A 17,182-nucleotide genomic window follows, 5' to 3' on the forward strand; every position below is an offset into this window, starting at 1 on the left:
CCTACATGAGAAGGCAAATACCGCCAGATTGCTTGACATTTCCTTTTTTAAATTTCAAGCATTCTTGATTTTACTTCGTCTATTGATCTGTTGGTTTGCAGCCCCAATGCAATTAAGTGAAGTCACATTCATTGCTGTTATAGTCCAACATAAAAAACTGCTTTGAAACCCCAGTCCCTGCCCTTTATCTCCTTCTCCCTTACTCACCCCCTGTCCTCAAGCCTACCAGCCAACATGCAGTGTGGAGGGGCAGGTCCCAGAAAAGAGCATTTTTCTAACCCTGGAATTAAAATCTTCAAAGTTGAATGATGTTTCGTTGTACTGTGTCCATCTTTAAAGATCAGATTTATTTGCTCACTCCTAACTTTCAATCCCTCTTGGCAGAAGCTACAAAAAAAAAAAAAAACCTATAAAAAGGGAGGGTTGGTTCTGATTCTAATCACTCACCCAAATGTAATGTGGAATTCAACTAGGGCATTGTCTGAGCTTCACCTGGAATTCACAGTGAAGACATGAGAAGTAGTGACTCAGAGGGCAAAGGAGGCTGGAAGGTGGTGTTGCTCTGGGATCAGCGCATTGAACACATCTTAGAGTCCCATCCTTCCAACCAGAAATTGTGTATTTGGGTAGGTGTGCGTGTAGCTGAAGCTCAATGTTCAGAACTTGAAAGTTAAGCAGGTTGAGATCCCGGAAGTGTATGTTACCCCTTGTTAATCTGTTGAAGAACATTATTTCTAGCTGCAGTTAACCTGAGAGAGTTGAGAAAGATATCTGGATACCTTCCTGGTTTGTCTTTTCAGAGAATAATTTATCAGAGTTCTGGTTCTGTTCCTGCAAGATGACTTGTTAGCACAGAAGCAGCAGGTCAGTCTAGTCTGTCTGGGGACAATGAGGAAGGAAGAGCTGGCAAGAAAATAAATGGGCCAACTTTAAGAGGAGACTGTCTGAAAATAGGAGCTTTCCTTTTTTTTTTTTTTTTTGCTAATACTCAGTCCTTTGGTTTGTCTGAACACACGGCGATATGGGTGATTGAATTGCAAAAAATTGAATTGCCCTATTCAACTTTCTTATTTTCCAGAGGTAAAAGCTAATTCAGTTCTGCCTTTTCCTTGCTTCTTTGTTGAGAATCACGCAGCCCCACACCAGCTCTTAATCTCATCCTTACTTAGTAACTCAGTAGAAACCCTCGGAATGAGGAGCTTTGCTCTCTGTTCTGAGTGGCCCATCCACAATTAGGTCCTACTGCATACATAACAGTTTTCTCCCTGTTACATTTAGGGTGACCATATAACCTAGCTTGCCTGAAGGCACCTGATTTATGTCCATTGTCTCCTGAGATTAATAGCATCTAAAGTGTCCCGTTTTGGATGATACGTTTTTTATATGATTACACTAATTACAAGGAATGAAGGGAAGGAAATGAGTTTCTGCTGAAGGGTCTAACCTTGTGCTCCTTTCTTTCTGTCACCGCAGCTTCATTTGGCAGCCCTGGCATCACTCAAGGGAGATATAGTAGAGCTCAATAAACGTCTGCAGCAAACAGAACGGGAACGGGACCTTCTGGAAAAGAAATTGGCCAAGGCACAGGTAAAGGATCTGGAGATTTTTAAAAAACTTATTTTTAAAATTTTAAGATAAAACATAGATGTAGAAATTCCCACAAAACAAATTACAGCTTAATGAGCAAACATTCTCATAACCACTGTCCACGTCAAGAAATAGAATTTGCCACTCATCCCAGAAGTCCCTCCTCATGTCCCATCCCAATGGCACTTTTCCCTCCCACCAAGTGACCACTACCATGAGTTTTATAGTTATGTTTCCTGAAATGTTTCTTTACTGTTTGTCACCAAAGTGTGTATGTTCCTAGACAGTTGAGTTTAGTCCTGCCCATTTAAAAACTATGTGTTTCATTTGACTCTCTTAATCTCCAGGTTTTCCCTCCATTCCTTGTTTGCTTTATAGTTAATCTGTTAAAAGCTGGCTATTTGACCGATAGAGTGTCCCAGAGTCTGGTTGTTGCTGATTGCACATTCATGGTGCAGTTCAACATGTTCCTCTGTCCCCTGTGTTTCCTGCAAAATGGCGGCTGGGTCCAGAGGCTCAGTCAGATGCATGTCCAGTCCCTTTGGTAAGACAGTAGAGGGTATCTGTTTTTTCACTGGGAGGCACATAGTGTCTGGTTGGTTCTCTTTTTATGATATTAGCATCTCTTGATACTCAGTGCCTCGGTACATTAATTCATTAGGATTTATAAACTCATGGTATTTTCGTTCTGCCATTTCTTTCTCAGTTATTAATAGGAATGTTTTCATAGAGATATTTCCTATCATTTACTATTTGTTGAAAAAGTGGTGTAGTTCATAGAGGAAAAGCAGAATAAACTTCATTCTTTCCAACATTTTTCAAGATAATTGATTCCCTGTGATCCTCTGAAAATGCCCATTTTTTTAAGTATTATTATGAACTTATGGATTTAAATATGTTTGAGTTTCAATCCATTATAATTATTTTCTTTATAGAAGCTCCAATTATACTATCTTTGACCAGTGAGAACCTCTTCAAGTTGGCTCCTGAGTCTTTTTGACATTTGCCTGGTGGTTATTCCAGGTTCATCTAGTGCATTTCTTGCCCTAAACCTGGAATTAACCATTCTCCAAGTGGCCCTGGTTTCTCTCAGCAGGAAATGGTATATCAAAACCATAATTTGCGTGCTAAGGATGTTTATTGCTTCTTGTTGGTTATTGTTTTTAGGCCTCTTTTATGGACAGAGCCAAGAAATTATTTCTTTACTTACTTATTTACCTACGTGTGTATGTATGCATTTTAAGATAAAAATACCTTAGGAGTTAATATTTATCCATCCAATTCAAATTCAGACTATAGAGTGTTTTTACTTAGCTTCTTGTGTATTTTATCTGTATCTCTTTTCACATTGAGTGCTGGTTCTTAAGATTACAGAGGATGATAGAATATTTCATAGTTACTCATCTGCTTCATCTATTATATACAGTCTCAGAAAAATAACATTAATGCTACCATAAATATAGTTGCTGAGAAGAATTTTTAAAAATTTTTCTTTTTTTGTATTATACTGTCCTCATTCCCTCAACTTTTTGCTCTTGTACTGTATCCATATTGCCTGACCACCCAGCCATTTCATCTTATGCTCTCTCCTTTTTATTCCTCCTTTTGTCTTCTACAGGTAACTATATATTTAATGTTTACCATATGGTCCTTATGTCAGTGTCCCTCCATTGACTGATTGATTGCCTGATTGATTGCTTGAAGCTTGTTTCCTAGTAGATTCCTCAGGCAGGACTCATGGGAATAATGTTCACCAAGTTCTTGCTTGTTAATAGACGTGTGTCTGTGCCCTTCATACTTGAACGGCATTTTTGCTGGATATAAAACCCTTGGCTCATTTTTTCTTTACTTAAATATATTTCTTTATTCTATTTTGGGCTAGAATATTATAGTTGATAATAATACAACTTTCTTTCCCTCAGAAGACACTTACTCTAGATATCCATAACGTTTTTCTTTCTTTTTTTTAAAACAATTTCACTAGAATAACTCTTAGTCATTTTGGTTTGATATTCTCAGGTTTGCTGTGTATCCTTTTAATTAAATTCCTAAATCTTTTTTTTTAATTTCAGGGAAGTTTTTTAAAATCATAAGTGTTATATTAGTTTTGTTCCCTTGCTTTGATTTTCTTCTTCAAGGATGGTTAGTGTTTGTATGTTAGATCTTCTTTGCCAGTCTTCAGTATCTGTTGCTATCTCAACTCCTTTATATCTCTCCCTTGTTACTTTGGCTTTCCTGTTCTCCATCTTCTGTTTCTCTTAGGGTTTATATGTTGTATTTAGTCCCACTTCTATGCCTTCTAGTTTAGTATTCATTTCTGAAATGCATTTTTATTTTATTTCTAATTCTTTTCTGTGTTCTGTCACCTCACTTCTGAGTCTTTCTAATTCTGAATTATGTTCTTTCATGTCTTATGTCATTTTACTTCCTTAAGATCTTTTGCCTTATTTTCAAAGAGTAGGCTATTTTGGGGGGCTTTTCTCTTTTTTTTTTTTTCCGGTCTATTGTGTAGCAAGCTTTCATAGTTTATAGGGATATTATTCTGCTCCTTTTTTCTTCTTTCTTTCGTATGGAATTTGACCTCAGTACTTATTTGTTTTTCATTTGTGTATGAAAATAGTTTCTTTGAATTCTTAGGAGGCAGAGTTTTAGATGGTTTTTTACGTTCATAGAGCTTACTCTTGTGTTGTTTTCAGGTGGTCAAAAAATATGACAACCTGCTTTCCCCCACTTCCTGGCTCTGTTTCCCTCCCCTACTTCTATCTGGATCTATTCTTTATCTCTATTATCCCCATCGTGTTCAATTTTGATCCTACTCCCAGCAGTTTCTCCTCCTGCGTTTTATGCCTTGGTGATTCATGTCTGAGACTTTACCAGATTGTGGAAGAGCAAGTTCATGTGAAAATTTATGCTGAGTGGCTTTAGTAAGTTTTACCAGCTCTCTAAATATTACAGAGCTATGGTTAAACTAAAATGTAAAATGTAACTGGTGGTTGTGTTCATCATAGATAATCAAAAAGAGATTCAACATCTGTTGAGTTATTATTAATGGTGACACTGGAACTAGCTGAATAAAAGAAGATTCATTACTATGGTCATAAGATCAACCTGTAAGTAGTGTTTTGAGAATAGTGATAGGAAGGGAAGAGCTGATCCGTGGAGCCCAATATCAATATGATGGGGAAGACAAAGTATTTCTCTATTAGTTTTCTATTTGTTACATGGTTTTCTATGTAACAAATTGCCACAAACTTTCTGGCTTAAAACAACACACATTTGTTATCTCAGTTTCTGTGCAGCAGGAGCCCAAGCATGGCTTAGCTGGGTCCTCTGCAAGTGTCCAGTCAAGGTATTGGCCAGAGCTGAATGCTCATCTGGAGGCTCAAGTAGGGAAGAACCCACTTACAAGCTCACTGAAGTCTTGGCGGAATTTATTTCCTTGTGTTTGTAGGACTCATGGCAGCTGGCCTCCTTGAAGCCAGCAATGAAGAGATTCTAGAATAAGTCTGCTGATAAGACAGAGTCTTATATAATGTAATGTAATTATGGGAGTGACATCCCATCACCTTTGCCACATTGTACTGCATAGAAGCCAGTCACAGGTCCCACCCAGACTCAGTAAGAGTGTATCACACAAAGGCTGTATCGTACAAGAGACTGTGTCACACAAGGAGACACAGGGATCACAGGGGCACCTTAGAATGTGTCCATCACAGCTTCCTGGGGGATTTGATTAATAACACCACCATTAGCTTATACCAATAGTGACAATCACATTTCTTTAGCTCTGTTTTGTGCCAGGCAGTATGCCAAACATTCCACATGCTTTATCTTACCGCGTCTCATAAAGACCGCTGATGTAGGTCTTCCCCATTTTACAAATGGGGAGATTGAGGCCTAGGGATTTCAATATCTTGCCCAAGATTATGTAGCTAGAAAGTATAGGAGACAGAATTTGAATCCAGGTTCATGGAAATTCATAGCTGTATTGTCTGTTAAGTGGTATTGTTATCGTGTATTATCTGCTAAGCTGCCCGGGCTCCCCTTAGCATCCAGAGAGGATCTGGAAGGGAGTGGGGGCGTGGGACACACGTTAGTTTGGTTTAAACATTCCTACCCTCCCAAATGAAACAGGTGTATAGACAAACGCATGCATTTGCACCAACATTCAATGGCCTCGTGGGGAACAGCCTTGTGGGGAACCGGCAAAGATCGTGTATAGTACTGATTTGATGTTTCCAGCATGTTTGCTATTAGTCCCGACAATTATTTTAAATTAACTTACTGCATTTTTAACTCCTGCAGAAGGAGATATTTCAAACAAGTTTATGAGCCCCTTTGAAATCAGTCAGTAGTAATATGGAACTCTTTCTATTTCTAAGACCTCTATCTTTGGAAAACAAGCCTCTTGAATTTTGTACCTCTTAGCTTTTAGGAAGAAAACATACACAGTTTTCATTAAATGTAGGAGTGTTTTCTCTTTCTCTTGTTTTATGAGATATTTGAGGATGTAGTTAGGATACATTCTCTGTTAGGATCCCCTCCCCCTCATTCCTTTTCCGTTTGTTTTTCCTTTTCTTCCATGGTAAACTGCTCTAGCTGTTTTGCTCCTCAGCGGCATTTCCATTTGTGCTTGGCCTCTTTGTTTAATTGGCTCGGTTCCCCCCCAACCTTCTCCTTAGGGGAATCTGAGCAACAACTTAGAATGAGGATGGAAATACCCTGAGTAGTATTACTTGCGAGGAATTCAATGTGATCCTGAGAAAGTAACAGTTCTTCTTAGCATATTTTAAAAGGGAGTGGTACTGAGCCCCTTCACAGGAGGGTTGAGAGGGTTAACAAATTAATGATGGCATTGCATTTTTCAAGAATGGAGTTCATAATGCTCTTAGGTTTGACAGCTGAGACTAATGTGATGATTAGAGATCAGTGGCCTCTGTGGAGTAAGATAAAACCCAGGGAAGAACATTAACAAAACCATAAAGCTCCTTAGCATCTCCACGTTGCACAGGGTTTTTCCAACAAGGGCTCAGGTTCTCAGGCCAGTCTGGCTCAAGGCTGACTCATGCCTTGATCCCAGGATTGCACCAATAGCAGAGATGAACCTAAAGAGTTTTATTCCTGGTGGTTGTAATGATGATGTTGCTTGTTTTTATTAAACATTTTTGCATATAGGCACTTTCAAGAATTTACATGGCTAAACACAAGTATTTATATAGATTGTAAATTTGCTTCATCATCATGATAGGAGAGCTGAAACCTAGAGAAAAAGCTCAGGCTGTGTATCAAGTGCCAGATGAAATTCAGGAAACACAAAATTTCGTCATATTCAATCCCAATCTTTTTTTCTTTGCCTTTCAAATTGAAGGTCTGTAGTTGCAGGGGAAATCCAGGCTCCTAATGATACTGATCTCCAGAAATTCATGGCAGGCAAGATGAGGCAAACCACAGACTTTCTGGCTTTGCTGTACTGTAGGATCAGTCAAAAATTGAATATAGGCTGGGAAGAGGGAGAACCCTGGATGCAATTCCCTGTAATAATAGAAAGATTGAAAAAAAGCAGTAACGTGTTGTTTGAGACCATTTTTTCTTTTGTTCAGCTGAAATTGTATGGGGTATTTCTGTGCAGTAAGGAGAAGAAAATAAATCCCTCGCTTGTAAGTTTTGCTAGAAGCCGCCATTGCTCCCTATTAAGAAAGTCGTGGCTGAATAATTGACTTTGGCAGCTAAAGTGAACATGTGAGAGCTGGAGGGACTTAGAATTCCCTGTTTTATGCCCCTTGTGTCTACTTTTCTATTTCGGTGCTCCCCGGGGGATGGAAGGAGAGCGCTGTCTGGGCTTCCTACCTCTCACTTGGTTTTGGGAGGCATAGTATTTATGTTTCCGGGAGTTCACTGGAGGTGATTCAGGGTAGGAGACTAAGGCAAATGGTAAAGAGGCAATCCGCCCACAGGTCAGGGAGCTGGGAGAGGGTAGAGGGGAGAAGATTGTGGCTGTAACAGCTTCAACCCCTTGATGGCGTCAACAGGAACCAGAGGGTTTTTCAGAGGATTCTGCTTGTTACCTGGGTTACATTAAATAAATAGGTCACTTTTATATTTAGTTTGTTTTCATCTATAAAATGGTTGGATCATCAGGATATGCAGGTTAAAACAAATAACCCCAAATTTTCAGTGGCTTAAAATATCAAAAGTTTATTTCTTGCTTCTTGCTAGGAGCTCACTGGGGCTGGCTGGAGACTCTGCTGCATTGTCCTCACCCAACTTCCCAAGCTGGTAGGCCTCTACCATCTGTAACGTGGCCATGGCCTGGGGAAGGGAATGTGGCAAATCCTGCAGGAGCTCTTAAAGGCTTGTAGGCAAAAATGGTGTGTGTTCACTCTTATCTGATTGGCCAAAACAAGTCACATGGCCATATCTCACCGTATGGGTGGAGGTGAACCACAGTTTTGGTGAACACCCCTATTGACTACCACAGGGATGCTGCTCTTTATGTCATGCGTGCCCAACATGGTGGACCCGGCAGAGCCCCACATACATAAGAAAATACTGGAGAGAAATAAACACCGCTTGAAAAAAGATTGTGTTAATGGCTTACAAAAAATAGATGTCTTTTTATCATTTTTAAAAAATGTAACATACTTAATTGTAACTTAAAAATTGAAAAATTTGTGCAAACGTTAAGTAGTAGTCGTTGAAGTAATACTCCTTTTTCCTGTTTGGTTGTCGTTGTCATGTCACCTTCTTGAATGAGGCTTTACTGGGATACCTGCCTGTAGGTGACTCTTCTATGGAGATGCGATATCGAGCTTGATCTAGGCTGTGTCCTTCTGAAACAGAATACCCCAAATCACACCTCTCCCCAGGTTAAAAATGCTCTCATGAGTCATGGAGACTCGGGGTGGAGAGAGGCATGGGTCAGTATGATCCTGGAGTGTGGTTGGTGATCAACCTGGGCCTCCCTTTACAGGCTGGTCCTGCCTGCATGGGAGGTCACCAGGGCAGGAAGGCCCCAGTCATGCACAGGATGCCTTTGTGTGTCCTGGGTGCCACCTACTTATCTCCCACTTTCCCTGCACCAAAGAGCCACATTCCCAGGGTGAGTCTGGTGCAGTTTAATGGAAGCTGTTGAATAAGGATGTTTTGTTGGGTTCTGGTAGCTCCTACAGGTGATGGCTTGTTTCCTCCTGCATCATTGCTCTTATGGGGGTTGCTCTGCTTTTCCTTGCACCACAACTTGGAAAAGCTTGGGGAATTTTTCACTCATTTTGGAGGTCAGTGCTTCAGCATGTCTTTGGCTGGGTACAGTGAGCGTGTAGAGGACGAGTGAAGTGTGTTTCATCAGATAACTCAAGGGGATGTTGAGTTGTACACTTGAACCTCAAGCAATGTCTTCTCAGCCATTCATTCATCTAGAAGCTGAGAGTTTTGAAAATTATTTTTTAGCATTCTCTTTTCACTAGGGAAAGAATCTCCAGGGTACTATTCTGCGATCTCTTCTTTTCCCCACTCCCCACTTCTGTCCCTGTTTCTTATTTTTCACCTGGAAGAAGTCTACCTGGAGGCTGTGACCACAGTTCCCTTCAAAGTAGGTGTCATAGTGACCCCCACCAGCATGGCACCTAGCGAAGTATCTTAGACATTATGGGAAATCAAGACATACCAATTATTTTTAGAGGAAGTATTAAATTATAGAGGCTTTCCAGCATTTGTGTGTGAGGAAGATTGTCACTGAGCTAACATCTGTGTCCATCTTCCTCTATTTTGTATGTGGGATGCCACCATAGCATGGCTTGATAAACAGTGTGTAGGTCTGCATCTGGAATCCGAACCTGTGAACCCCAGGCCGCTGAAGCAGAGTGTGCAAACTTAACCACTACACTACTGGGCTGGCCCCTCCACCATTTTTATAAAAACATACTTATGGAAAAATTTAGGAATGTAAACCAAGTGTCTTTGCCTTCAGCTAAGAAGTTTTTTCCTCCAGTATATTCTTGTTGCTACTCCCAAATGAACCCCTAAGTTCCAAATATACATTATGAGTCTCTTTAAGCTATAAGCACTGTTCCGTCTGATTGAATGATGAGGCTTCCTGTTGTCTCTTGTTCATACCCATACCCTCCAGGCAGGCTTTCCAGTTAGCGGCAGGAGCGAAGATGTTACAATACCAGCTCTCACGCTGTCATTATCCAGGCATCACCCATCTGATCTTGCTGCAACCTGGGCACCCCTACAGAATCTTAGCTTTCAGGCAGCACACAACAGTCAACAGGGATGCACAGAGTTCTCTTGGTTGTCAGTTGATTGCCTGTCTTTTTCTGGTACATGCACATCTTCATTTTTAGTGGATTTTGCAGTTTCTCGTCTGCCTTGCTAGTAGTAGTGGCCTGTTGACCTGTAAAGATGTGATGTTCACTTGTCCTTCATCCTTGCCTCTGGTTCCACTGACTTCCTGTGTATTTGACCTCGAGTGGAGGTTATTTGATGTTCCAGGTTGTCACTAAGAACAGAAGTTCACATCATCATTTCTCATAAAGGTCTTGATACAGCTTCCACAATCTCCTTGCCTCCAATCTTGTTTCTGGAACTCCGAGCAGCCCCCAGGAAGTACCACATTAATACTAATCAAGCTATTGTTCATAGGTGTGGTCCCTGCTGTGATTTATACCAATGTATTTATTAGACTCATTTGCTGAATACTTCTGTTTCAGTATGAGTTGGGCTTAGTGTAGGATTCTGCTTGTCTTTGAAGGTTTTTTGTCCCTGCCCAGTAACTTCAGGGTTACATCATTGGAAGCCTAGCAGATTTAGGGAGGGAGGAGTTTTGCCCTTGCCTGCCTGCCACCAGCCCTGAAAGTGCAAAGCTGGCAAGTACATATGGGTCTTGGCATTAGGCAAACCTTGCTGGAAATGAAATTAAAATTCCTCTGCTGGACAGGAAATTAATCAGGGCTGAATGTAGTAGACAGGGACAGAAGCTAGACTCCTTGTTCCTTCGCTGACGAGTGTTTTATTATTATGTAAATGAGATTAAATGCACAGTGACTGGGGTAGGGGTTGAAGAGGGAGAGAAGTGAACGAGATGAACAGGTTCCTTAGAATTTAAACTCTGGTTACAAAATGCTTTTATAGCCTCTGCTGCCTCTTAGTCCATCAAATGTTGAGCAAGGGAAGCTCCTCAGGTTCTTTTGTCCACTGTTTCTGCAAAGCAGCCTTCTTGACAGTGTGATACATTACGATTTATTCATTTCATAACACTTCCAGATCACCCACAGTGAACCAGGCCGTATGCCAGATGCCAGGGCTCAGTCGTGAAAAGACCTAGTTCCTGCCTTCCCAGAGTTTATAGTCTGGTAGGAAAGGATGTGGGGAAGCATTAAGTCTGCTGATAACCAGCCAGTTAAGAAATGGTGTCATGCCGCTTAGGAGTATTTGGTTGAAAAGTGGCTGAAACATATCCCAGATAACTTCAGCAAAAGAGGAATGAATTGGTAAAAGGAAAATTGAACAACCATAAAGGAACTTGGCAAGGAAGCTCTAGGGATCGAGGGAACAGGAACTAGAGGACAGTCCCTTCAGGACCCTCAGCTGAGTGAACTGACTCCGTGCAACCTTAGGCCCAGTCACTAAACAAGGTATCTGACAGATCCAGCTGGGGCCACTTGCCCACTTCTTGGCTCAGGAAAAGCAAGGACTTAGGTAGTGCCACAAAGATTGTGTGCAACAGCAGAGGGACCTTTTCCTAAAGAGAGAATGAGGGAAAGACTCAGATGTCCACAAAGGCATTGTAAAATTTAGCTGTTGATGTGTCTTCTGGGATTCCTGGCCAATGAGCAGACATGTTAATTTTGGGCATACTCAGTGTTGAGGCGGTGGTAGTTTGAGGCCATAAAACTTAGAATCGCTTGCCTGTAGGTGCACCAACTCATTGTCACTTCTGTCTTGTCTCTTGATCCCAGTGTGAGCAGTCCCACCTCATGAGAGAGCATGAGGATGTCCAGGAGCGAACGACGCTTCGGTACGAGGAGCGCATCACAGAACTCCACAGCATCATTGCTGAGCTCAATAAGAAGATAGACCGTTTGCAAGGCACCACTATCAGGTAGTAGACTCCAAGTTGCTGCTTCCTCTCTGCTCCCTTGGGCTGTAACCTGGGGCTTGGAGTTGAACTCGCCCCTGGGAATTATCTTGATGTTTTATTTGTAACTAAAATATTTACAGTTGATAAGTACTTTCTCTTTATTTTGTTAACCATTCACTTTTCCCTCCATTATCGTGTTCTGATGTTGATCCTCATAACTCTGGAAGGTAGAAAGCGTGGACGTCACAATCCTCAGTTTATTGGTAAGGGTCTGGAATCAGAAGTTGAGTGAGATGCTTTATTAATAAGTTCTAAATGGAGCCCCTTCTGTCTCAGAGACCAGCATCCCTACCACCTCTTTTACTTACCAGGTCTGCTCTAGACGTGTAAACCCTGTGCCTCCCTTGGAGACTGAGCGATTTATGAATGTGGCTTATAACTAAACATTACATATGCTTCAAGATAATCTAATCATATTTTGAGTTCACCTCAAGTGGATTTACCAACATTGACATAACCTCTTGCATCCTCTTCAGGTGGGGGCCCTTACATACTCTTCATCATTTTATTGGTGAAAAAGCCAGGGCTTAAAAATATTAAGTGACTACTTTGAAGTTACACTCAGCAGAGGGTAGAGGTGGAGTTAAAATCCACAATGTCTCTGGCTTGACTTAATTTTCTTTCCATAATCGTGACTGTTGGGGATCCTGCCTTCCTTGCTTGTCATCAGTTGGCCCCCCAGTCTCCACACACAGCACTTAGTTGGTGTGTCTGCCCTGCTGTTGAGAGCGGGGTTTGCTTTAAGTGACTTACTGAGCCAAGGATGACAACTTTTATCTTCCTGCTTGTGCTCAGGGAACAGCCCTGAGGAAAGCAAATGGTTGGCACCTACCTTCATGGAGAAAGAGTGCTTTGTCCACTGAATGTTTGTACGAGCCACAATTCAAACAGTTTTAGAGGCAGCTACTTTAAATTCTCCCTGGAGAAGTGCTGGGTTAGAAGAACTTTCATTGCATTTTGTTCCAACTCTGAGCGCCACAGTAATGACAGGGCTCCTTGATGGGAGTGCTGATGGGCCCCTGTTTTCTGGGCAAGATCGTGGAAAATTTTGCACTGAACTGGAGCCACACAATAAATTTCATATTCCAATTTAGAACCTCAAGGCTTTTAAATTGTATCCTGGTCTTCAGAATGATTGTAGGTTAGAAATGCATGAGCAGAGAAGAATTTTCAGCCCAAAGAAATGGTTATAGCAGATTTAAAGGAGGCTGACAGAGTACATTGGCAACTTTATAATTTGCATTAAAACATGTTACACTTTTAAACACTTGAGAAGGTGAAGGCAAATGGGCTCAGTGAGTTGTGAACAAAATGCATCACACATCACCTGGAAAACTCAATTTCAGGATGATGAAATTGAATATAATGGCCAAACTGCCTCGTGTTAACATACAGTGAACTTCTTGACCATCAACATTTATTGGTGCCTTTTATTTAAAGGAAGATTGCATCTGTGCATATGTCACATTAAATACTGCCAGTTTTCATTATATAAATGAGCTGGCCCCTCCTTGAGGGGACTCCCGGGAAGGCTGGAAGACATGCAGACACGTGGGCCAGTAAGACAAGGCTCTTCTTGTCCTCTGAGCTCCAGTGGCTGAGACATGTCCCCAGCCCCCAGCACTCCAGGAAATTGGTTTGCCCTCAGGTCCTGAGATGCTGTCACAGACACAGGGCAGTAGGAGCCAGATGCCTTGGATGAACTCTAAGTGCCCTAGCATATCTAGGGTCTAGAGAATTGGTTGTCATACTAGTCAGGTACGATCCTAGAACCTTATAGACCTACTTGTCACTTCAATCTGGGCCTGAGTTAGGGATTTATTGGAAAAGATGAAAAATCATGGAATAGTTTATATAAGCTATGGTATATCTACACTTAAGCAATACTGAATTGCTTAAGGAAAGAAAATGACAATCTTATAGTTTTAAATTTTTTTATCTCAGATCACAATCAGAGAACCCAGAGACCTTCTGTGACTGTCCTAGAAGACTCTGCCATCTCTTATAGCCACAGGGCTAGTGTAGCCAAGAATCAGACAGTGCAGGTTGCTGAATTCCAATGTAAGTTGAATTCACAGCCACATTAGATCTCTTAGGTGAAGATCAGGCTTTGATAGGAAGAATTGATAGGTGAGAATTTGAATGGAGACATTTGGGTAGACTCAAATGAATCAGAATACCTAGAGCCTGCAAACTCCGTTGAGCTCCTTGCTTGGAGAATATCTGTAGCAATCTGATCCCAGGTAGGGGTGCCAGATATATTCATGCCCCACTACAATTCCATTCTCTTTATCTTTTAGGCCTAAAAGTGGTCAATTTCCATCATGCCCCAGGGGGATAAGTAGAAAATCCTACCTGGAAAGAGAAAGTTAAAATATGAAAAGATTTAAGATTTTGTTCATTTATATTCAGAAAAACCTGGGGGGGATATGTGTGGGATTAGCACGTAAAGCTTCTAGACCAGGTATGACTGTTCCTATCAGAGATTCTGGATTCAGTATGTTAGTTCCAGCAGTGTGATTAACTGAAAACTAGACTCAACTGAGGATTACATAAATAATGTTGAAATGCCAGAACTTCCATAGTATAATGTAGGAGTCCAGAGGCCAGGGGAGTCAGGAATGTTGGGTGGGAGATGACATCATTAAAAGGGGGTCTTTGATGCCACTTAACTACTGCAGTCAACATGGGTGTGTTTACTGCATTGGTGAACAAGGCTATAGTAGTAATCAAAGCAAAATAGTTTGACCTGTAGAGGTTTTTGATAGTGGCTAACGGATCATGGGGTCTCTAGGATCAATGTAAATGGGCAGCCTACATAAGTTTTACTTGATCTGTATAGTCGAAAAAATTCCCGTCTGGTGAACAGAGACTTGACTTGCCATTGCAAGGGAGAATCATAGCCTGTTACCAATTCCCTCACCTGACCCAGTTTACAGACCCAGAGCCCCTTAGATGAAGGGGAGGATGTATACAACCTTGCCACCGAGGGTACAGTTAATCTTCTTTCTACCCATTCCAAAGAGAATCACAGCCATTCTAAGGGAGACTGTGCAGCGGGAAGAAGAGAGCCACATTCTGGGGTGATTATTGGCTCTAAGCTGATATTAGCCCCTGGAGATCCAAAATACCTGTGGTCCACCAGTCAGGGTGGGGATTTATGAAGGTATATTAGTCAGCCCAGGCTGCTATAGCAAAGTACTATAGACTGGTGGCTTAAACAACAGGACTTTATTTCTCACGGTTCTGGAGTCTGGGAAGTTCAAGATCAAGGTGCCAGACAATTCAGTTCCCAAGTGAGGGCTCTTTTCCTAGCTTGCAGAAGGCTGCCCTCTCACCGTGTCCTCACATGGCAGGGAGAGAGAGAAGAAGCAAGCTCTCTGGTGTCTTTTCTCATAAGAGCACTAATCCTATTGTGAGGGCCCCACCCTCATGACTTCATCAAACTTAATTATCCCCCAAAGGTCCCATTTCCAAATACCATCGTGTTGGAGGTTAGGACTGCAACATATGATTTGGGAGGGCAAAGGTGATACAATTCAGTCCATGGTAGAAGGTGAGGTAACAAGTGGCATTGTGATCTGAATCCATCCCATAAACCTAGTCTACCATAGTGCACCATCTGGGTGGTAACATTTTTTCAGTGCCTTGGAGATGCTCCCAACCAGCAACAGTATCTGATGCTGCTTTTTTTGGGTCCAGGGACCAAGAGGTAGAAGTAGAAGTGGATCCTCTCATTCATACACCTAAAACCTCACTTTAAAAAAGTGTTGCTTCTCATCCTTGCAACTTTGACCTCGGTCAGTTTAGAAGTCTTAGTTCCCAAGGGAACTATGCGTCCACCAGAGAATACAACGATTCCGTTGATTGCCACCTGGCCTTGGAGCACCTCATGCCACTGAACAAAAAAGCAGTGAAGGGAGTTACTGCACTAGCTGGAGGATTATTGCTATACCGTGCGGCAAGGATGGCTGTGTCTGGAACTCATGTGGTTCTCTAGGAAACCTCCTAGAAATTGCCCAGTGGTGAACGTTGGTAGACTAGAACAACCCATCCAGGTCAGACCACCTAGGGCGCGGCCCCTCAGGAATAAAGATTTCAGATTACTTCACTGGGTAAAGAACTCTAACCACCTTAGATGCTGGCCAAACACAAAGGAATTAAGGATTTCCTAGTGGAAGAAGGAAGTTATAAATATCAACTATAGCCTTATGACCAGTTGCAAAAAGGATGGCTAGGCTGTGCATATTTTCTTGCTTGTTATGTATATAGGCAATTTCCTTTTTATCCTTTTATTTTCTCCTGTTATAGAAAGTGAGTTTGTATTGGTGAAACTTGTCATTTAATAGTTAGGTTACATGATATCTAGGTGGTTTTGCCATTGAACTAGAAGAGGAGTGATCACATAACAGTGGATACAATAACTGATGGGACTTTGCGTCTCCCATTTTGGTGAGAAGGTGAGTCCATTTACATTTGAATGAGGGATAGTTACAGAAGCTATTGCAGTTTGGAAATTTAAGTGTGTGTAAGAACGTGTATGGTTGTTGAGTAGCCAAAGAGGGTAGACTATGATGGATGTTGTCTGGCACCTGGTACCATTCCCATCCCTTCTTTCTACTCTCCCCAGAATCAAAGAAGTTGGCCCCAGGGGACTACTTCCCAGACTCCCTTAATAGCTGGGTTCTGGATACAGTTTTGGTTCTGCCAATGAGATGCATTCTCATGGTTTTGGAAGGCAGAAGGGAGGTGGGAGCCATTGTCACTCAGGCCATGCTAATGGTAGCTCACATACAGGCTTTGGTGCCCATGACATCCTGCATTGACTAGCCAGACCCTGGAGCTGTGTGCAGGTGTGAAGACAGCAGCAATTTCCTGATCTTTGAGGGACCCACAGCTGTGGTGGCAAATCCGACAGCTCCTGATGGTCTCCTCCCACCCTTCTCTTCTCCAGTCCTTCCAACAGTTTTGCAAGCACAGAACTGCCTAAATTAAACCCTTTCTACTTGAACCATCCAGTGTAGTTTGTTTTCCTAACTGAACCTTGCCTAATGCATCCTAAATCTCATCTCCTAGGAATAAACACTGAACATTTTGTATATATGGCCTTCTAAAAAATTTTATTCATGAATATTTTAAACAAATTGGATCATATAGCAAAGACTGTTTTGTAATATGTGTTTTTTCACTTAACTGTATGTTATGAGTGGCTTTTCTTAATGCTTATCTGACTTGGGGAGATTATGTAATGGGATGGAGAAGATAGAAAAATACATCAGTAGCTCACCAAGGGAAAAAAAGACATCTAAGCAAATTAAACGAGATCTTTTGTTTCCCAAGGAGGGTATTTTCTTTTCCCAAAAGCTACTCTCATAACATCAGCCTTTCACTGCCAACTCTCATGAGTAGTCCATGTTTTCTGCTTCGTTTCCTGTCTGCTTGTTGGCCCAATGC

General features: G+C 41.6%; 1 protein-coding gene across 8 annotated transcripts in view; it reads left to right on the plus strand.

Annotated features, from left to right (window-relative positions):
• Positions 1–17,182, plus strand: part of MCC (MCC regulator of WNT signaling pathway) — a 407,698-nt gene that overhangs the window by 295,373 nt on the left and 95,143 nt on the right. For all 8 annotated transcript variants that reach the window (XM_001504578.7, XM_070234444.1, XM_023617859.2 and 5 more), the window contains 2 exons: positions 1,474–1,587; positions 11,547–11,689. In XM_001504578.7, coding sequence (XP_001504628.1) covers positions 1,474–1,587; positions 11,547–11,689 — 257 coding nt within the window. The remainder of the gene's footprint in view (positions 1–1,473; positions 1,588–11,546; positions 11,690–17,182) is intronic.

Source organism: Equus caballus, chromosome 14 (assembly GCF_041296265.1).
Source record: "Equus caballus isolate H_3958 breed thoroughbred chromosome 14, TB-T2T, whole genome shotgun sequence".
Lineage (NCBI taxonomy): Eukaryota > Metazoa > Chordata > Mammalia > Perissodactyla > Equidae > Equus > Equus caballus.